Source organism: Achroia grisella, unplaced genomic scaffold (assembly GCF_030625045.1).
Source record: "Achroia grisella isolate CSIRO2021 unplaced genomic scaffold, CSIRO_AGI_Agris_v1 utg2183, whole genome shotgun sequence".
In the NCBI taxonomy this organism is placed as follows: domain Eukaryota; kingdom Metazoa; phylum Arthropoda; class Insecta; order Lepidoptera; family Pyralidae; genus Achroia; species Achroia grisella.
This window is the reverse complement of record NW_026712719.1, coordinates 158,707-183,446: the sequence shown is the minus strand read 5'-3', so window position 1 is coordinate 183,446 and position 24,740 is coordinate 158,707. Positions and strand designations below refer to the sequence as shown.

The 24,740-nt window shown below is 33.2% G+C and overlaps 1 protein-coding gene across 1 annotated transcript in view; it reads left to right on the top strand.

Annotated features, from left to right (window-relative positions):
- LOC131842414 (probable G-protein coupled receptor 158) overlaps window positions 1-24,740 on the top strand; it is a 177,372-nt gene that overhangs the window by 82,524 nt on the left and 70,108 nt on the right. The window contains exons 2-3 of the mRNA XM_059190947.1: window positions 7,625-8,425; window positions 19,092-19,275. Coding sequence (XP_059046930.1) covers window positions 7,625-8,425; window positions 19,092-19,275 — 985 coding nt within the window. The remainder of the gene's footprint in view (window positions 1-7,624; window positions 8,426-19,091; window positions 19,276-24,740) is intronic.

Sequence of the window (24,740 nt, the reverse complement as noted above, 5' to 3'; positions counted from 1 at the left end):
TATGATTTCGTGTTTATATTCATATGCAAGTAGTAGAAAACGCTTATTTCAATATTACAAACAGATACTACAATTTTATTTATATGTTTTTGAATTAAGTTTATTCCGTTTCCTTAATATCTCTGTTAAATAGTGTCTGCAGAGAATCGAATGTTGATATAAAGGTTGGATTACGTATATAAGTAATGTCTCCAATATCTGAACACCCAAATCGCTGATATCCATCCGGTTAATTCTATGATAAATGGGAGATTCTTTCTGTTTTCACAGTTCAATCAATCATGCGATCTTAGAATTTGAATATCCTTATTCCACATCTTTCTTTGATCCTTTTCTCAATAAAATTTTAAATGTTAAAACGGCTTCATTTGTTTAATTTCGATTTTCAAGTGATTGTAGATTAGATTAAAAATTTTAACCTTTATTATTATTACTAACTGTCCCGGTAAACGTTGTTGTTGCTTGTTGTTGCCATATAAAATAATTGCTATTAAAAAATAGGGGTTGATGCCATATAATAAAAAAAATAAAAACTATTTCGAAAAAATTACAAAACAATTGTTGGGTTGAGGGGGACCCCTCACCCTCGCCCTTAACAATTAAGGGTATAAAACTTTATTATGAACCTATTCTGAGATCTACTATATAATATTTAATCAAAATCGGTCAAGCCGTTTCGGAGGAGTATAAATACGAAACCTGTGAACGAGAATTTGATATATTAGATAGAAGCAATGCTGACATAGTTATTTTTAAAAACGATTTAAAATATAGTCCTTCTTCTGAAGTTGCCACTTGAGTTGATTGCGAAAATTGGAAATGTGGTCACACTTACGGAGACCAAAAATGAATCGTATGCACATATTTTGGAGTCGATCAAGTTTATTTAATTGCTCTTCAGTGAGATTTACAATCCGCATAATCTAGACAAATTTAAGTTATGCAAATTCTTTATATATGTATATAAAGAATATATAATATATACAGTGGGTTGCCAAATTAATAGGGACAGTCACGAAATATTCGTTTTTTGTAAAACATTGGTCTATAATTAATTAAAAACGTCACTTTAGGCTATAATTATATTTAATAATATCAGACACATATCTTATAATGAATTTAGACTATAATAATTTAATATTTGAACAACTAGAAAATATAAACAAGTATAATAAAAATGATGATGGGAAATTATTAGTATTTTGTCACATTTCCTTTTGCTTCTATCAGTGCTTGAATCCGCCTCGGCATACTTTCAATACACTGTTTAGCACTTTCTTTTATTTTGGGATTGTGAAACCATACATTTATTAATTTTTCAATTAGTTTTACTTTGGTAGTTATGATTTCCTTAGCAATTTCCGCCTTGGTAATTTCCCACAAGTTTTCTATGGGATTCATATCAAGAGAATTGCCAGGCCAAGGTAAAACTGGAATGTTGTGGTCTTCCAAAAATTTGGTTACACTCCTCGCTTTATGACATGGAGCTGAATCGTGCATAAACACGAATTCCTCCCCATTCGGGAACCATTCCTGAAGTTGCGGCAACAGGCGAGTTTCTAACACTTGCTTGTATTGGTCCTGTCTCATGGTTCCCTGGACGATATAGAGGCGCCCAACTCCTTTTGCGCTGATGACAGACCATACCATTATTTTTACAGGGTGTTTAATTCGTTCCACTATGCAATCAGGATGAAATTTCTCGCCTGGGCGCCGCCTCACGAAGTTACTTTTGTTGGCCAGAATTTCAAAAGTTGACTCGTCTGAGAAACATACCTAAAAAAATATAGAAACTATTTATAATTTTTGTAAATATGATTTTATATAACACAAATAAAATTAACCATAGAACTGACCTTATTCCAGTCTTCAACAGTTTTCAGGCGGTGCTCACGAGCCCAAGCAAGCCTTTTCTTTTTCATCGCCTCTGTTAATCGGGGTTTCTTAACTGGACGATGACCTGTCAGGCCTTCCTCTGCCAACCTTCGCTGTACAGTTCTTTTTGAAACACGTATTCCAGATTCCTGTACTATCTGAGTTAAAAATCCAGCACTTTTCTTTCTGTTTTGCAAGCAGATATCTCGAATTTTCCTATCAGAACGTGTTGTTGTGATACGTTTTCTGCCACATTTGCCTTTTCTTTTGGGCGAAAGTGGCTGATTTTGATCTAAATTTATTTTTATTTTATTGACAGCAGATTTCGATATTATACCCGGCCAGTTGTGCTATCATCCTCTGAGAGTGATTTGTGTGTAGGAGAAGGGTTTTAACCTCGGATTTTTTTCTCGGAGTCAAATCTACCCCTCGACCCATAGCCAAAGCTGAAAATATAAAAATAAATTAAAATTGTTCTAAAATCCGCTCCAAAATACTTTAATTTTAATTATAGTAAAATATTACTTACTTGCAGGTATTGATTATTTCACAAAACCACTAAAGAACTGTTTAAAAGAATAATTTACGTGTTTCACTTTTACACGTGTGAACGACTGTGTGTCTCTCCCGTCATTAAAATATATTTCCAAAATAAACAAATCTCTCAGCACTTGAAATTCACTTTGAATTTGAGTTATAGAGACAAGGTGAACATAAAAACATATCAGCAAAAAACTTTTACCACTTAAAAACGTAGTCAAGACCACTTGAAGAACAAAAATTATAAAAAATGTGACTGTCCCTATTAATTTGGCAACCCACTGTATTCTTATAATGGAAACATGTTCTATTACTAATAGAACATGTTACCAAATGTTTCCATTAAAATTCACTAATAAACAAATATTATGTTACCAATCGACAAAGTAAAGCGTAACACACTAAGTTCTATATGCTAATGTGGTATAGAGTAAGTTTCTGGAGCAACACAGAGAAATTTACATAGGATTCACATTCTCTATTGAATGGATTTGTCTCAGCTTCGTATTACGACCTAGTCTCCGTAGGAAACTGTACTGGGATGCATTTCTTAAATCTTTATCTAGTTATATATAGACAATAGAGAAATATATTAAACTCAGTATCACTAGCTATAATCAAATCATTGGTAATCAACTTCTATATGACAGACTCGACCCATTGGCTTTGCGGCGAGATATTGCATCTCTGTGTATTTTCTACCGCATATATCACGGGGAGTGTTCTGAGGAATTGTTCGGATTAATATCAACTGCTGAGTTTCACAACCGTACCACTCGCCAGAAACTAAAATACAATCCTGATCATCTGGATGAATGGCGGTCCTCCACAGTGCGGTTTTCTAGAAACTTTTTGCCACGCACAACCACATTGTGGAATCACCTTCCAGCAATGGTATTTCCGATACGATATTGAAACCTTTCAGAAAAGAGCTTATTCCTTTTTAAAAGGCCGATAACGTACTTGCAATTCCCCTGGTGTTTCGGGTGCTCATGGGCGGCGGTAATCACTTACCATCAGGTGAGCCGCATTATCGTTTGCCGCCTGTGTTATAAAAAAAAAAGTTTTTTACCAATTACGTATTATCAATCGGACTTTTTTTTTATTCTTACACTTATTTAGGGACTTTTATCATAATATGATAATGCCAGTCCCATCGTATCTTATTAATAATGTTATCTTCTACTGTTCAATGAAAATAAAAAAAATTCTGGTGATGATACAGAATCAGATAGTAAACCGTGGTACATACCAACATCAAGCCGATTCAGTCCAATTTTTTTTAAAAACAATTCCCTTTTATAGTGTCTCGGACACACTCCATTAATATGTGATGCAGATCTTCTATAGTATTGCAGGCTTCGAATTTGGGTAATTCGATTTACGCATTAAAAAGGCAAATGAATTTAGTAGATAATGTCCGGACGTTTATAATTGAAGCATTCTTAAAAGTCTAATACATATTCAAATTCAAATTCAAAATATCCTTATTCATGTAGGTCTATTACAGACTCTTATGATATGTTAAATCTACCGTCAGTTCGGAATGATTTCGAGACGAGAAGATCACGCGACACATATGAGCACCAATAAAAAGTGCGCATACTCCACCTCTATGTAATTTGAAAATTTAAAGTTGTTGCAATAAACGTGACAAGAAGTTTCATTTAAAACACTCTTCCTTACCAAAAAAACAAATTAACAATAATAAAAAAATAACAATTGTTTTTGTGTGATAAACTAGTATTTTAATTATATACTAATCAAACTAAGTAAAATTATTTAAAAATAAAACAAATAACAAAGTTTGTGTTTGATATGACAATATTATTTCAAACTCAATTGTGATTTGAATTGTGAACACTATTCAAATTTGAAGTCTTCCGGTCAATGAATATTATTTCAACTCTATCAACTTGTTACAGATGTAAAGTTAACAAATTCCCGTTATGTAAAGACTAGAACATTCCAAATGAATTTATTAGATAATAGCTTTTGCCCGCGGCTTCGCTCGCGTTAATTTATCCCCTCAGGGGTGGAATTTATGAAAATACTTTCTTAGGGGATGCCTACGTCATAGTAGCTTTATGCATGCAAAGTCTCAGCCCGATCGGTTTAAAATTGACAAAGTTTCATATAAACTTTCATCCCCTATTTTATCCCTTTGGCTATGCCTACGTCATAACATCTACCTGCATGGCAAATTTCAACCCGATCCGTCCAGTGGTTTGGGCTGTGCGTTGGTAAATTTCTTCTTCTTTAGTTTCAATGGTAACTAAATGTATTTTCCCCAGAATATTGCGACGACTTTTGCGCATTCTGTCGCATTTTATCAATCTTCCTTTGTGCAGAATGTTGGGCACGAAGGAGAGATCAATAGATGGGCCATAGTCTGGGATGGCGCTCCGCAGTCGCAAGCGTCCCATGAAGCAACACCCCATTTTACCAAATTGTACCTGCAGCGGCTTATCTGGGTTCACAATCTGTTTGCAGCCTGATTTCCAAGTGGGTCATTGCAGGTCGCTACCTAGTGCAGGGCAGGTGTTCGTCTGGTTGAATAAAGTAAAAGGAGCAGGATGGTTTGACTTCCATAAGTCTACTTTGGCTTTATGTGGGTCGTTGGTCAAAGCTCTTGTCCTTCTTAAAAAACTCTTCCTGCTGGGAATAGAGTGGTTATGAAGTGGGCGGCGGGAATCGGGGCCTCTTGTCTCCTTTTTTTCTGTCTCGCACAACATCTGGTGAAACGTCGCCGAATATCTGGTGAAGCAATTCCTATTTTATTAGTAAAAAATTAAAATAAGAGATCGACGACGATAGTACTTAAGTTCTAAACTAGTATTACATTTTTTTTTATAAATAAATATCTTTTATTTACTAAAAAAATGAATTATACACATGCGAAGGAACGAAGATAAGGTGCCGTGATTTCACGCCATATATACATATATATATCGCCATAAACGTGCGTAATCGTGATAATCTCGAATAGTATGAGAAGTTTCCGTGGTCATAACTTTAGTGAGACTGCAGGTAATTAAGTGAAACAAAAACTAGTGTAATATACACGTAATATACTATAGGGTTTATCTTCGTGTTAACAACTTAGAATGGGTAACATACAGCTGTGAGGTAACCCATTACTTTTTATGGAATATATTGTTATATATGTTTATTCCAGCGATTAGTATCAATACATAGAAAATAGAAACCAAATTTATATCCAATGTTTTTACCTTTTTGATAGTTTTTTATATACTTTTGAATTTTATATTTTGACATTCTGTTTTTATATACCGATTGTTTTCTAATGCCATATTCATTCGCTTTACGTTTTTGCTAGCGAGCTGAACATATTTTACCTCACCTAGGAACGTGTCTCATTTTAAACCAGCCTTCCATCACAAGCGTTTTAGATTGCGATTTTTAATTAGGTATTTATTCTTATTTTTTGACAAGACTTAGGAAAAATTGGAGATTCAATAAAAATAACAGCCTTGGTAGTCTAGCGGTTGAGCACACTACTTTACTCCTAATGATCGCGGTTTCGATTCCTCGCACGGTGCAAACATTTTTATTCATGAGCCTGACTGTTTGTACCTGGGTATTTGGGTATTTTCTATGTATATTATGTATGTTTTAAAAAAAAAAAATCTAAATATTTATACCAGTTGTCTAGTACCCATAATACGAGCTCTGCTTACCGTGAGACTAGATGGCGCGGTGTCAATTGTCCAGAGTTATTTATTATTTATAAATAGAACGTGTCTAGAAAATTTATCTTATTATTCTGTCAGTTGTCTAGTACCCATAACACAAGCTCTACTTAGCTTGGGACTAGATGGCGTTACCCATAACACAAGCTCTGCTTAGCTTGGGGTTAGATGGCGTTGGTAGATGTGTATTGCTCAGTGTTATTGTTATTATTTAAAAAAGGAAAATTTATAATGATGTTGTTACTTTTTTGTACGTTTTAGGTTACGATTTGACATTGTCTTCATTATACGTACAATCGGGAACTCTGTAATAATAAATAAAACGTAGTAAATCTTCGTTTTTTTTCCCGTGAGAATTAGTAATTATACGTATAAATAATAACCGCGTCAAGTTGTTGTTTATTCTTTACTTACACTATTATTACTCACTTATAACTTATTCTACACTGTTAGGTTGAAATATCTTTGGGGGATAATTTCTTCTGAGTTCACATTAAAATAAATTAGAATATATACAAGAAATTTTATATTTCTGAATGTATTTATATTTAAGAATTCAGTTAGGCAAAAAAATTTTTGAATTTTTTTTTTGTATTTTTTTAATTTTGGATTTAGTATTCAATATTAATATAGTTAAACCGATTTTAACACGAATAATTTAATGGTAAATAAAGACCTCTTTCGACGTTTCGATTGGGTTGCACTAGCCGTAGTCACGAGCGGACTGGAGTAATAGTGATGTCAAAGTCAATACTGATGCTGTTCATGTATATAGCCATCAGATTGTTTACCATTCGATTCACATAAAAAGATAGATGGTAAATACTAATGGTAAATTTAAGTCTCAAAATATTGATGACAATAAACTATTCAGGAAGAGAAAACACGCAGGGAGTTGAACAAAATTGCTGCCGATAAATAATGCCGGCTATCAATTCACACCACCCCCGCTGTAATGAAAGTCGCGATTTGTTGTCCCCATAAACAAAATCCTCCTTTATATAGGGTGATTGCACAGATTTTACAAGCCTGTTACTCCTCCGAAGAAATCTATTTACGGGAAAAACGTCTCTATACGTATCTTGGTCATAGTGCACGTGATCAAAACACTATCTATTTTAATAAAGTCGAAATTTGCAAGCAAAAACTCTAGGAGTCTTAGACTAAATGTATTACTGTGGAATTTACTTGTTGTTATGATGATATTGAAATATTTTTCTTTTGGTAGCACGATTAATATCGTACTAGACGTTTCGTGGTTGATGTAAATTTATATTGTGGAATTCATCTGATAAAATGTACCAATCACGTAAAAATGTGATTTGTTTCTGTTAAGGAATTACGTTATTCTTATAATTTTATAGTTATGTTTTATTGACTTAAAGAAGCAAGTTTATTTGTTTATCGGTTCAGTCGATTTGATTTTTAGTAGACTATGATGGATATTGTACGTTCTAAATTTATTTTAATTAATTTTGATGTTTTGTTTGTTACAGAAAGTATAGACAAATCTGGAGAGGATCCTATAGTTTCTGCTTTAAGACCATATGGAGCACCAGACGATGACGATGGATCATCCAAAGACAACGATTCATTTCAAAAGTTCTTTGGCAATTTTTCTACTAATATAAAAAATGATCATCAAGCTGATGACGTCACAACTGATGATGTATCACTCTTAGAACACTTGATTAATCTAGGACATAGTTATGAAAACAACGAAACCAAAATATCCGTAGATGATACACTAAATACAGATCAAATAAGAGATCTAACCAATGAGACCACAGAAGCAGAAAATGTTACAATAACAAAACCAAATGTACATGAAGATGTTGTTACAAAATTTCTTAGATTAATAGAAACGCAACATTTGTTAGGCGAAAACTGTACAGCGGGTACACATTTGAATCTAGGTGAAGGTGTTGTAGATAGATATGCTCAAGAAAGATTTAGAATAGAAGCTGATATAGCAGTGAATAGAGCGAATATGTTGACAAGACTATGGAAGTACGCTGGAGCTTCAGTAATGCACAATGAATATTTGTTACACGCAAGCGTATTGTCCATGGTCGAATTTGATGATGATATATTCGCCGCTGGAAATTGCTATGACCAATTTCAGTATAAAGATTATCAGTTATTTTGCCCGTTCGCATATCGGTTACCGGAAGGACCAATATTGGCGAAGGATCTGGCGGTGGAATATAAATATTTGAGTAACACTTCGGAATGGTTCTACATAGCGCGGAAGAATGCTGAGAGAGTCATTCAAATTCATAATCAGTTTAAGAAACGTAAGTAGTTCATTACATTTTAATAAATGTGCTCGCGTAATTTCATCGACATTACATTTATTTGACATTTATCATCATAATCTTGCCTAATTTACATTATATCTTTTTAAATTCTAGACAATGGTTTATTCTGATGTATAAGCTATATTACTGTAAAGTTCCATCAAAATCCGTTCTGTAGTTTTTACGTGAACGAGTAATAAACATCCATCAATCCATACACACAAACTTTCGCATGTATAATATTAATAAGATTATTTTATTGATTTTAGATTTAATTTATAATCTAACAACAACAAACAATTGGAAATCTAAGAAAGTCTGGTGTAGAGCAACTTATTCTCTTTCTTATTAATGACTAGTGATTCGCCCCAGATTTGCATGGGTGCAGTTATTGTGGAGATTTTTAATATATACTTATATAACACAACCCAGAATTAATTTAGCTTCCTGTAGATTAAATAAGTTCTAAAATCTGTTAAATAATTTGTAAGATCACGCATTACAATTAGAAAACCAAATATTTTAAAAATTAACCGTTCTTACGACTTATACTTCTTTGCCATCATCGTGGTATATATAAAATAATAATCATAATCCATATTGTTACACTTTTTCGCTTCAAAGTGAAGGTCAAATCCGGCAATTAATCGATCGGAGCCTTTTAGACGTGATTGATCACTCAAAATGTAAGGTCGTGGAGGCTCTTCTATTTTCACCAAATACTTATAGTCCTACATATACACAATCTGTAGTCGATTTCTGGATTGCTAATTTTTATTTAACAGAAATGGTAAACAAGTTGAAAGCCCGCCTGATGGTAAATGGTAAACGTTGTTTATATACATGAATAGCATCACGGATATCACCTCATAATGTGGGGAGAGTGGTACCAAGCTTGTGACATTTTGGAGTGTTAAGGTATCGTTAGCTGCATCCAATAATTTCTCTGCAATTTCTTACCCTTCAACCAAACCACAGCTTAAATAGTTAGCTAACGACTTTGTACAAAGTGTACCTTATACTAAATTGTCTTTATTCGCTTTCATCTACTATATTTCATCATTTTGATAAAACATATCTGTTACATCTTTTCACACAAATGTATCCTCAACACACTTGAAATCAAATCCTGATTAATAATCCATTTAAACAATGCTACGAGTTTAGAACTCTGTTTCCATAGTATGGTGAGCAAAACTGCCCTTGTATGAATAAATACATTGCATATTAAACCCGACCGATCCCCCATCCAGTTTAAACGGGGATCGAACGGCCTGAGACGAGGTTCCCTACCGGTGCCCTCAGACTAAGTCGTATCTGTCAGGCAGGCATTGCCCTTTAACCGCTGCATATGTCCGCGCATTTGGACTGTGATCTGTATTCACTCCATATCGTTCGGTGAGGTTTTACAGGATTAGAAGCAGACAACAGCTTTAGAATACTTCGGAAAAAAAAACATAGCGACATCAACACGCAAATTTTTTTGAAGTTAGTTTGTCTGTGATATTTATAGATTTCAAATATTTTTTTCAACTTACATTATTTATAAAAGATAAGTTTTGTATCTAACACTACATTTCCTCTATTGGAATAAATCTTACCTTAATTTATTAAGGTAAATTCAATAAAACGAATGAGTGAAATATTAAATGAATATCTTGTTAAAGTTTAGTACTTTAGTTTCTTTACTATTATTTAGTTGAGTATTATAAAATGTTATAAACATACAAAAAGTAAGATATCCAATATTTACTCCACATAAAAAATTAATCATAAAAAAATGCGAGCAATAACTGATGGCGTGGGTGGTCTACCAGTTTAGTAGACCACTTTACTTCCAATGATAGCAAGATCGATTTTTTGCACGGTGTAAACATTTGTATTCATGAGTATGATTGTTTGTATCGGTCTGGGTGTTTTCTGTTTATATTATATTTGTATTTACAAAAAAAAAAATCTAAGTATTTATATCAGTTGTCTATCAATCACTGCTTATCGTAGGACTTGATGGTGCTATGTAAATTGTCTAGGATTTTTTTTTTTATTATGTATGTATTTACAAAAATAAGTAATTGTATCAGTTGTCTAGTACCTATAAGACTAGCTCTGCTTAGCTTGGGACTAGATGACGCTGTTTAAATTATCTAAGTTTATCATTATTATAATTTATATGAAGTCTCATCACTAATTTATCATAACCATCTGATTTTGATAAATTATCAGATATACATCTGGCCAGCTATCCGTCCAATCCTGTATGATTTTCTAATAATTTCTAGCAACTGAAGGTTAGGTCTTTGCCCTCTCAGTTTCTAGAATTATTAAACTTTGCGTAGTATACATTTCCAATTTAATAGTTGCAGTATGCAGATATTATGTTACGTAGTACTTAGCTATTGTGTTTAAAGGAGGTATAATAGCGGAAAGGGGATGCTAATATTTCAATGTAAGTACCTTTTTTGTACGCCTTTAGTTAAATGTAAAAATCTATGTGGTAAATTTGTCTTTCTAGATATATACTTTTTAAAATATACATAGCACTTCTTATTACTGGCAGTTTGTTTTTCTTTATTCTTTTTATGAAAATTTTGTTTCTTAAAAAATATATTTAGCACTTCATACAATAGTATATATACAATAGCTGGCAGCTGTTTCACCATTCTTTTTATAAATAACCCTCATATTATTACTTCCTGAGAGATTATCTCTCAGGACGTAATAATAATGTCAGGACAATTCACACAGCGCCCTCTAGAGGCAAGTTAAGCTAGCTAAAGCTTGTGTTATAGGTAATAACTACACATAGGTAATAACTGACACAAATATATTTTTTTTTTCATAAATATATACATATTGTACATAGAAAACACCCAGACCAAAACAATCATACTCATGAATATAAATGTTAGTGCCGTGCGAGGTATCCAACCCGCGACCGTCGGAAGTAATTCAGTATGCTTAACCGCTAGACCACTGAGGTCGTCAATATATATATATATGTTTGATGACCCTTTTCTTATATGTCACTTATGAGTTTTTGACTATCTTGAGAATTTTATACACGTAAAGTTATTCCTGTTTTTTTTTAATAACTGCGTAGTTCCGGCACTACGGATGTTCCTGACAGTTTTATATATATATTTATAGTATATTGATTTTCAATAATTGTGCAGTATAATTCTAATTACATAAAATTAGATTTAAAATAAATCGACATTCGAGTTATATAGCAGCTATTTAAATTATTTCGACATAACTTGGGTCTAGACCCAATGACACTGTGTGAATTGTCCTGAGATTATTATTATTATAAATGTTATAACATGTTGCTGGTGGTGACTACACTTTCCCTAATTTAATTTAATAATGAATCTCTATTTTTGTAAAGGGAGGGGACGCCCTAAGAAAAGATGGATAGATTGTGTGAGAGATGATATGAATAAAAGAAGAGTATGTTTAGATATGACGACCGATAGAGAGCATTGGAAGAGAATGACATACTGCGCCGACCCCAAATAATGGGATAAAGGCAAGGCAATGATGAATGAATCTCTATTTTTGTAATCGTGTTCAAGTTCATTAATAAAGAGTAACTCCTGAGTTTCTTGTTAGTCCTTATTGTTTCGAAACTATACTTCATCTGATGATAGTTATAACCTACTTTGAATTGATTAATAAAAACTATTATTAAATTTTACAGTAATTTTATCAATACTGACATTATAAATGCGTAACTCTATTTTTGTAGTCATGTAATACATTTGATATTGTTATGGAAATTATTAAGAAAATCTTTGAAGTTTAAAATAAAAATTGAGACTTGATCAATAAAACATATGAAATGTTTTTTTGATCTCCGTGATTTTGCGGTTTAACACGTCACTTTACGTCCGAAGGTCGTGGATATGATTCCTCGCACGATATTCAATTTGTTTGATTTGATTTGATTAATAATAACCATATAATTTGTTTATATATAAATTATAAATGCGCAAATGTGTCTGTAATAACTTAACCTTTAAAAACCTTTACAAAAGTAAACGATCGAACGAATCTTAATATTTAATGTCGGATAGAGACTAGCTTTTATTTTTTAAAAAGTAAATGTAATCAATTGTATGTAAAATAGTAAATAATTATAAATTATGGGGTATTACTCACAACATAGATCGACCGACGACCTCGGTGGTCTAGCGGTCTAGGACACCGCTTTACGACCGATGGTCGCGGGTTCGGTTCCTCGCACGGTGAAAACATTCATAAGTATGATTGTTTGTATGGGTCTGGGTATTTTCTATGTATAATATGTATTTATTTATAAATCTATGTATACGTATCAGTTATCTAGTATCCATAACACAAGCTTTAACTAGCTTAACTTGGGTCTAGATGGCGCTGTGTGAATTGTCCTGAGATTATTATAGATTATCTAAACTAACAAAACACCTATATGCACTGACACTATAGCCTGCTCTTATTAGCGCTGCAAACGGATCCTTCCAATCATAGTGCGTCTTAGAAAGCCCTGCAATTACTCTTCGGGCTTAAACTAACAACCCTATATTTTTGTATCTGAGCTAGGGGCACATAAATAAGCGTTATGGCCCATAAATTAGGGCCCATTACACGGTATCCATGATCGCCTTCCAATTATCCATTGGGTACCACTTTTCTTTAGTTATCTCTCTATTCCTTAGTGATGTTTTATTTTATCTTCAAGTAAATTGTATTATTACCACCTACACACACCCTTACACCTTGGTATGTCATAAATCAGCGATTACCAAAGTGGTCTATTGTGGACCCCTAGGGGTCTATTACAAACTGCAAGGGGTCATTATGTTAGGGGTCTTTATGTTTTAACACTAAACTTTACTACAATTAGCAATTTACAAAAAATCAATATCAGGTAAGAATGGGCACCCAAAATCGAAAAATATGGCGTACACACTTTGTACAAAGTCGTTAGCTACGATCCAAAAATTTTGGGAACCTCTATCATAAATGAACAATGAAATGATCTGGCAGTTAACATTGTTAAACAGAGGTTTTGAAACAAATCATAAAAGGAAAGAATTAAAAAGTCATCCCAACCGCAAAGACACTGATAAAAATGAGCCAAACTGGTCGCAGATGAAAACACAAAATTCCTCAGGACCTTATCAAATAAACAGAGTACCTATATATAAAGTAGGATGTATGTGACACAAACCGAGCATGTCATGACAAGAACCCAACAAACATACTATTTATAGTTCAATTGTGACTTAAAAAAATTAAATTATTTTAATCACAATAAACTCTTCACATCCACTTTAAGTTCAGCTGTTCATACAACTTCAGCAGATTTTATGGGAATAGCTTTCCGGAGGGAAACTTTGTATTAGTTTGTATGTATGGGTACATGTGAGTCACGTATTTCTGCCATCACACCTTACTATGTAAGTGTATTCCAGTTTTACGAGTGAGTTATGTTATTGAACTTGTATTTACAGCAAAAATGTATTGAACTATATATATTAGTTGTATATTAACACTACTAAGTTTAGATTCGATGTCTAGGTTGTTTTAATGAAGATAATGTATTTATTCGATGGCATCGCATGTCTAGCAGTTTTGTACACACCCTTACTTCCAATAGTTATGTGTTTAATTCCTCGTACAGTACAACCAGTATATATACACCAGAAATATGATTGTTTCAAAGGTAATCATTTTATTTTTTATTTAAATTCTTTATTGCACCAATATTAAAAGCAGATACATAAAAATATATATATATAACAATATATAAAAGAAAGTAGAAGGTACAGAAGGCGGTCTTATCGCTAACGCAATCTCTTACAGACAACCGTAGGAAAGAGAGTTATACTAAAAATAAAGTAGGTGGCACATGAGTGGAAATAAGATAATAATATAAAGATAAAAAAAAATTAAAAACAATTATTTACATTTATGTAAATAACTTAATATTAAGTGTACAGATGTACACCGGAATAGGTTTAAATAGTAATCTACACTAAAATAAACATTATTATATGTAATAATGCTTATATATCTATGCATTTGTTTATGTACTTATATCTGATTATTTTATTATATTTATATTGTAATATTTACTTATTAAATGTATTGTGTTAACGTTTTATTATTTATATATTTAGTAAATGTGTATATGACTTTTTTTTAATAATACATTAGTGTTATCTATTACAAAAATTCAAGCACTATCGTTGCTCGCTAACTACCACATCTATCACAGCCTTAGGTTGACTGGAAGATCTCTTGCAGATATGAGCTCGCTCTTGCTCACATTTTTGTATAACTGTCTTTGTTTATTAATATATCACGGGGAGTGTTCTGAGGAATTGTTCGGATTAATACCAGCTGCTGAGTTTCACCACCGCACCACCCGCCAGAAACTGAAATACCATCCTGATCATCTGGATGAATGGCGGGCTTCCACAGTGCGGTTTTCTAGAAACTTTTTGCCTCGCACCACCACATTGTGGAATCACCTTCCAGCAATGGTATTTCCGATACGATATCGAAACCTTCAAGAAAAGCTTATTCTATATTTTATATACTACTAGCTGTTCCCGCTATAAAAAAATACTAAATATCGGGAACTCAGCAAATAAATATAAAACGTAGTAAGATCACGTGATTTTTACTAATTATACGTATAAAAAAAATGTACAGAATTTGTCATTTGTTTAATAATATCTACTTGTTACACCAGTTTAAATGTAATAGTTAATTGTATACACGTTCTAGTGCCAGAGTTAAAGTTAGTTTACAAAATGTTTGCTTACCTGTTGCTCTGGGGAGTTCTAACGTGTTAGGTAAATGAAGCCACACGTTCAAGATTCTAGTTAGTGTAAATATATGCTTTTCATCGATTTAAATCGATTTAGGTAATTGTTTCCTACAGTCTTATCTTATCTTACTTCCGATGGTTGCGGAATCGATTCCTCGTTCAAACATTTGTATTCATAAGTATGATTGTTTTTATCGGTCTGGGTACTTTCAATGCATATATTATAACGAGTGGGCCCGACTGTACTGTACTGTCTTCACTATTGTTTGCAATGGTTAATTTGTTTTAAATTGAAATAAAAAAAATATTTTTAATATATTGTACGTTGATTTTAATAATGACGCCACGGAATGTTCGAGAAGGAGTGCAAAAGCAATATATATAAATAAAATTGGAGTGGCTGTTTGTAATATTGAAATAACAGTTTTTTACTACATGCATATGAATATAAATACGGTACATACACCAAAAAACCACTGTTTGTTCCGGCTAATCTCTGAATTGGTTGGACCGATTTTAACGGGACTCCTTATTACATCAGCTACCTGCCAATAAAAGTCCTGTCAAAATCGGTTCAGCCATTTCAGATATTAGCCGGAACAAACAGACAGACATACAGACTTACAAATATTAAAAAAAAAAAATGTATGTACCGAATGCATGTAGTAAAAACTGTTATTTCAATATTACAAACAGACACTCAAATTTCATTTATATGTATAGACGTACATCAATTAGTAAACTATACAAATCTAAAAACAATATTGTTCATAAAATATAATATTTAATTTACGCAGCCAATTTGAATAAAAAACCTTATTATTATTTGGGGTGAGTTTATGAAGGGGGGTGTAATATGTTCTTCTCATCTATTCATCTCTGTTTGCAGTCATCTCGTTATTTACTCTCTTTCTTATCATCTTTCACACAGTCCATCCCTCTTTTTTACGGCCTTCCTCTGCCTTTATAACCATTGTATAGTGTTCACTTATTTGTTATTTATGTCTTCTTGTATGTAAGTTGTTATCGACGTAATATCGGCTCGTTAGCCATAGCTCCACGTCTTTACTCAGCGGCGCTTGCGCAGGGAATCCCTTCCCTCTTGCGCACGGCGGTCCGTGTACGCTCGGCTCAAGACGATAGATAATAAACTAGTGTTTCCACATACACTACACATTGGTTATATGATACTTTTTAAACTTTTAAAAATAAATTAGTAGAGTAGAATTGTTCAAACACTTATGCAGCAAGGGAGTACTGTCAATTTAGTATGAAAGGTCAATCAGATTATATTCTTCATTTATGTGTATATGACCTGGCAATTTACTTGGTACTTATAACATTTACGACCTGTAAATATGTATAGACGTACATCAATTAGTAAACGATACAAATCTAAAAACAACATTGTTCATTAAAAATAACCATTATATTGAATTCACGTAGCCAATTTGAATAAAAACCGTTTTATCGGTTAATGTCGATAACAATCCATTTACAAGCTCATTAAACGAGCGATAAGGCACGGAAAACCTAATACCGCACTTTTTTCAGCTCATTTCGTTAATTTTCTAGAACGTTACACGCTACAATGACTAGTTGGAATGATTCAAATTCAAATTCAAAAATCATTTATTCATGTAGGACATTTTAGCCACTTTTGACGACCTCGGTGGTCTAGCGGTCTAACACACCGCTTTACGTCCGATGGTCGCGGGTTCGATTCCTCGCACGGCACAAACATTTGTATTCATGAGTATGATTGTTTGTGTCGGTCTGGGTGTTTTCTATGTATATTAAGTATGTATTTACGAAAAAAAAAATATTTATGTATTTGTATTAGTTATCTAGTACCCATAACACAAGCTTTAGCTTAACTTGGGTCTAGATGGTGCTGTGTGAATTGTCCTGAGATTATAGATTATTATTATTATGAATGTTAAAACTTTTTACATTATAATTTTAATTTTTTCCCTACCGTCCAGTTCGGTATATATGTATATCCAATTGAGAAGAACTGCCAAGAAACTCAATTGAATTACTTTTTTTTTAAAGCCAGTTTATTTACAATGTATATTTATGTAGGTGTCTATGTCTAACATTAAATGAAAATTCCGTGCATGAACAACTATTGCCATGCACGCTCGTCATTCAAGTAATCGTTTAGTGAGTAATAGAATTTGCTCAGTAAACGTGATTTAACAGATGTTTTGAATTTATTTAAGGGTAATTCCAATATATCCTTTAGTATGATATTGTAAATTTTTATACCTATTCCCATAAAATACCTATTGACTTTTTCTAAATAATAATTAAAATCTGACTTACCTCAGACCTACGCATTTATCTTCGTTACATAATTACGTAATATTAAATAAAGTCGCTGTCGCTATCTGTCCGTCCTTATGTATACTTAAATCTTTAAAACTACGCAACGAATTTTGAAGCGGTTTTTATAATAGATAGAGTGATTCTAGAGAAAGGTTTATTTATACAATACATGTAGGTACACCCATACGAAGCCGCGGCGAGTAACTAGTTATCAATAAAACTCTACAGTGCCTTCAAAAGTAGTTCTTGATGACTACGATTTTGATGTTTCTTTTATGTATCTGGTAGCTGCCCCTACTAAGTTGCTATCATACGACACACAAGGTAAACTACCAGCCTACTTCTTTAAGTCTGAAATGACACTTTTACATATTTAGTCCCTTATTACTTTGTATAATTCCTACCAATCAAGAGGCCATTCTTCCAGCCCCTCCGCGAGGTTTTGCGCAGAGAGTTGATACCATGGCAAAGGGACCCCGAGGACCCAACCACCCACCTACCCAAATCTTCCGCAACCGAAGTGGGTGCAGAAGACTTGTCACTATCTCTAGCGCCATATATCATAATTTAACCAAAGCAAGCTGCTTAAAATAGATGACTCCAAGATAACACTTTATACAAACACTACATAGAAATCTAATATTAGAAAATATATAAGATTTTTCAATTTTTTCTTCTCAGAAATCATATTTTTAGTGTACATTTTCCGTCTGAATCGATTCAAAATTCAATGGTCAATTTCCTTTTTAATCATACTGGATATTAATATAACATCAAAAGCTCATTCGATACGATATAAAAACATTTTCTCATTTCGCCGCGTGTTATTTTCGTATAAATTTTCAATTATCTCCAACATTATGAACTTTTCTGTCTTCATTTTGAATGTCATTTCATTTTGTTGCTTGTTTTCAATTGCATAAACATTATTATTGAGTTAACAAATAGCTGGATGTTCATTATTAATATATTCTTACGTTTTTGAAGAAACTCACAATTTTTTTTAATGGGTGATAATGTAACGATTTACTCGCCTGCGCTAATGGTTTGCGCTGGCGGGACAGCAATGGAGGATGATTGAATAAACATAAGGTCAGGTCAGCTAGCCCATCGTGACAAATTCACCTAGAATTTATTACGATGGGTTCCAGGAGGAACCGATGGATTGCTAGTAATGGGGTCAACAGTCCATATTACTAACAATCCCCTTCCCGCTAAGAAACTCATATTGTCATGTGAAAAAGTTAGGCACTAGAATAAGTACGCTTGTATGTTTTGGTTGTAGTGTGAGATTAGGCAGTGAAATTATAGGATAAAATATATTACATAGTAAACTTCCGGAATGGCAACTCCTAAGTCTCGGGTGTCACTATCGTGTGAATGATAGTCGAATAAAAATAAACCTTATATATTATATATTTAAAAACCATTTATTTTTCTGTTTTTTTTTGGAATATAACCTCTAGTTAATATTTATTTCCCTTAATATGTAAAAGTACTATTCTTTCACAGATTACCACACATACACCTTCAACGATACAGCACATACAGAACGAGAATCGGACGAGATCCTGTCAGTTACATACGAGGACGGCAAGTGGTCGAAGCCTTACTACGACTGCGGGGGTGGCAACATCTGGATGTTGACTTACACTGTCCCATTCTTCGGATACAGCAATGGGACTTACTTCTTCAAGTATGTTTATTATTGCAAGATTATTATTAACTTATTATACTTAAGCAACGATTACGATAGTCGCATCCTATATTTTGACTTACACGGTCCCATACTTCGGATACAGCAATGGGACTTATTTCTTTAAGTACGTTTATTATAATAAGATTATTATTAACTTATTATACTTAACCAACGATTACGATAGTCGCATCCTATATTTTGACTTACACGGTCCCATACTTCGGATACACCAACGGGACTTATTTCTTCAAGTATGTTTATTATTGCAAGATTATTATTAACTTATTATACTTAAGCAACGATTACGATAGTCGCATCCTATATTTTGACTTACACAATCCCATACTTCGGATACAGCAATGGGACTTATTTCTTTAAGTACGTTTATTATAATAAGATTATTATTAACTTATTATACTTAACCAACGATTACGATAGTCGCATCCTATATTTTGACTTACACGGTCCCATACTTCGGATACACCAACGGGACTTATTTCTTCAAGTATGTTTATTATTGCAAGATTATTATTAACTTATTATACTTAAGCAACGATTACGATAGTCGCATCCTATATTTTGACTTACACAATCCCATTCTTCGGATACAGCAATGGGACTTATTTCTTCAAGTACGTTTATTATTGCAAGATTATTATTAACTTATTATACTTAACCAACGATTACGATAGTCGCATGCGATATTTTGACTTATACGGTCCCATTCATCGGATACAGCAATGGGACTTACCTCGTCAAGTATGCTTATTATAATAAGATTATTATTAACTTACTATACTTAAGCAAGATTACGATAGTCGCATGCAGCGATAATTTCTCTAGTCTTAATAACTAAAATAGGTATTTCACCAGTCGATGTTTGTAAGAATATATCTCAGAACTCGTAAAGCAAACCACAGTGATCACAAGAACATAGTTAGCGTTTTAGACATCATTATATAGTATACAATAAAGTCGCTGTCGCTGTCTGTCCGTACCTATGTATGCTTAAGTCTTTAAAACTACGCATTATGAAGCGGTTTTTTTAAATAGATTCAATTAACATAATATAAATTTACAGCTAATTGCCAACACGTTTATATTTTGAAACTTATAAACTTAATTATATAACGACAGAAACATTCTTATTTTATTTATTACTAGCTGTTCCCACAACTTCGTCCGCGTGGAAATTAACTTTATTTTACTAAAATAAAAGTACCCTAAGTTACTCATTATTATATCAGCTACCTGCCAAAAAAAGTCCCGTCAAAATCAGTCCAGCCATTCCAGAGATTAGCCGTAACAAACAGACCGACAGACAGACAAAAATTATAAAAAATGTTATTTTGGTATATGTACCGTATATATATTCATATGCATGTAGTAAAAAACGGTTATTTCAATATTAAAAACAGACACTCCAATTTTATTTATATGTATAGATAGAATTTCATATATCACTAGCTGACACGGCAAATGTTGTTTAGCTTCAAAATTAAAAAAAAAATTAGGGGTGGACTACCCCTAACATTTAGGGTGATGAAAAATAGATGTTGGCCGATTCTCAGACCTACTCAATACGCTTACAAAATTTCATGAGAATCGGTCAAGCCGTTTCGGAGGAGTATGGGAACGAAAACTGTGACACGAGAATTTTATATATAAGATTTAAACATGTACACCCGTGCGAAGCCGTAGCGAGTAGCGAGTAATAATATGAACGAGATATTACCGTCTACTGTCCCAGACGGTAAAATCTCGTTTAACATTTCACAGTATCTTGACTGATATATCTTCCCTTCGTACCGGAACACTGAGTACAAGCAAGCTGCTACATAATTAAATTGTACCCCAAAGTTTTTCTCACCTGAATAAATACCTAATTAATAATCTCAAAAGAGAACAGAATAGAATAGAAAATCATTTATTCAAATAAACTTAATTTAAGCACATTTAAATAGTCATAACATTTTTTTATCTACCGCTCATTTGGAGAGCTCGTTCTTTTTGTGATGACATCACAAGAAGAATGAGCAGGAAACTTGTGTATTGCTCTTTTAAATAATCCTTGTAAGTTTACATTTACAAGTCGAAACGCGCGAATACAAAGTACCAACCAGCACTAGTTTATTGGGTCAAATATAAATACACAATAAGATTAAATCAGTCATAGTGATAAGAGCAGACTAGTTACTACAAGCACGTTCACGACTATGACGGATGAGCCAGCCATCACTGAAAAAAAAAAATTGAGACTATATATATTACTTTTCGGAATCTCTATATGTTATTAAGACATATTGATTTATTCAAAATCCGTTGTGTAGTTTTAAAGATTTAAGCATACATAGAAACAGACAGCGACAGCAACTTTATTTTATACTATGTTGTAATAATGATTTAGTATAGTTAGTTTAGTTCCTGTGTATTATAATACATAGGAATAATAAAATTGTACATGCGCGTAAAATATATATATACACTAGCTGTCCCGGCAAACGTTGTTTTGCCTTAAAATAATAAAAAAATTAGGGGTGGACTACCCCTAACATTTAGGATGAACAATAGATGTTGGCCGATTCTCAGACCTACTCAATACGCTGACAAAATTTCATGAGAATCGGTCAAGCCGTTTCGGAGGAGTATGGGAACGAAAACTGTGACACGAGAATTTTATATATAAGATATAAGATTCTCGTGTTGCGGTGTTTGTTAAAACTCTTCCGAAACGACTTTTAATCGATTTTTATGAATTTTGTGTGCATAACTGGTAGGTTTGAGAATCGGCCAACACCTATTTTTCATACCCCTCAATGATAAGACCTGACCTTCCCATGAATATTTATGTTTTTGACAATTTGTTTTATTTTTATTTTATTATCTTTTAGCATTAAAAAATACATACAAATTCAAATTCAAAATTTCAAATTCAAAATATCTTTATTCATGTAGGTCTATTACAGACTCTTATGATATGTCAAATCTACCGTCAGTTCGGAATGATTTCAAGATAAGAAAAACTGACAAGAAACTCAGAATACAACTTACAATCTATCGAACCGATTTAAAAATATGGATTTTTTTATATGTTTAAGTTAAAATTAAAAATGTCTAATCTTAATAATATTATTAAAATTTTCTGCAGAAACATATAGCTTAAACTAATATATGTGGAATCAATTAATCTTAAGACTAAACATGAGAGACGTTCGAATATACGCTGAGAAATGTGGGCATGTCAGGCGTTGCGGTGACATCGACGGTACCATCTGGTCATGAATATATGTATTTTAAGGAATTATGTGTTATTTTGTCTGTATATGAAAAGATAATTCCATCTTTTCGAGAAAGAGGTCAATCATCGAATCCAACTCGGATGGGCAGCGTTCCGGAAGCTCCAATACTCCAATATCTTTTCATTAAAATTACCGCAGTGTCTCAAGACGTAGGTTTGCGACCAATGTGTGTTGTCAGTGATGACATACGGCACAGAGACATGGTCGCTAACGATGGGCCTCATAAATAAGCTCAAAGTCACTCAGTGGGAGTTTCTTTGCGTGATCGAATCAGAAATTAGAAGATCCGCAGAAGACCCAGAGTGACCGACATAGCCCTATGAATTGCAAAACTGAAGTGGCAATGGGCAAGGCACATAGCTCGTAGGACAGATGGCCGTTGGGGCAGTAAAGTCCTCGAGTGGCGACCGCGGACCGGAAGACGCAGCGTGGGAAGGCCTCCAGCAAGGTGGACCGACGATCTGGTCAAGATCGCTGAAGGCATTGGATGCGAGCAGCGCAGGGCCGATCGTCGTAGAGATCTTTGGGGGAGGCCTTTGTTCAGCGGTGGACGTCTTCCGGACTTTGATGATGATGATGATGATGATGATGGAATTATCTTATGTTGTTTAATTCCGCTACCATTAGTCTGCGGTATATAGAGCGGAAACCTGACCATTATGACCTCCCAGTAAATGTTATCAAGTGAAGGAGATTGATAGTAATGTGGACCAGGAACCCCATTGCCAGCAATGTACTATTTCCACCTGGAAATCATCGTGATGGTGAATTCACCATTTTGGTTAATTAACCACGATGGGCAAACTGACCTTATGTCATGATCATCTTATCATCCTCCAATGGTGCCTCACCAGCCTAAACCATCACAGGCGGGTGCACCATTCCATTATCATCCATAATAATAAAATAATATAGATTACGTCATTTATTAAAATATATTAAAACGATTATTCTCATGAGAAGATTTGCGCAGCTCTTTGTGGAAATAAAATCATATTTTCATTTCACATTTTCCCTCCATAATGTACAAACATGTTCGATATAATTGCATACGAGGTTTCACCATTACATTCATCAGGAATGGATGTATGCATTATGACGTCATTCGGAATCATTATATAGATTCGTTGTACTCTGCATGCGGAATCATTGTCATTATTTTAACCATCATTGTCCATTAGGCAATGTTGAAAATATTATTCCATATATTACGGTAATGGTATTAAATTCGCGTGTCGAGTTTTATATAAAATTCGATACTTTCATTATGAATATTATCATTTTATAAATATTACCAAATTAAATCCATTTAACAAAGTAAAACGTTAATGATACTCATAAAACACATTACTCATTAATCTACTGAAATGAACAATGATCTACTTCATATAATCATCATTATTACATAGTATAAAATAAAATCGCTGTCCCTGTCTGTCTCTATGTATGCTTAAATCTTTAAAACTACCCAACGGATTTTGAAGCGGTTTTATTAATAGATAGTGTGATTCAAGAGGAAGGTTTATATGTATAATACATGTACCCCCGCGCGAATCCGGAGCGAGTAGGTAGTATAGTAAAAAAATATACATATTGTTAGATATATCAACTCTATGTACTAGTAAAAGTATGTATTATAATAAAATAACAACTATATAACATTAATTTAACTATGTCTCTAACACAATTAACTTTAGCAATTAAAATACAACCAGCACATCCTGTGCTCAAAGACCGATGCCGCGGCCTACAAAAACCCTCCCTTTTATACAGAGAAGATATGAGTGGGGTTATATGCAACTAGTTTAACGATACCGAGTAATAATGAAACTACCTTCTTTTAATATAAAATATCAGATTTTTCGACAATATCGATGTGAACCCTAACAATATATCAAAACAAAAATAATTATTCATGTAGGACATTTTATGTGCCTATGAACGTAATTTTTTTTGTATTAATATTTTTCCTTACCGTCCAGTTCAGTATACAGATTCAGTTGAGAAGAACTGGCAAGAAACTTAGCTGATTTTCTTTATTTTTTAGAGTTAGTTTATTTACTTTGTGTACGTGTATAGGTGTCCATGTCTAAGAATATTATTGGAAAATTAAATTTCTACGGTATAATTCGACAACCTCGGTGGTCTAGCGGTCTAGCACAC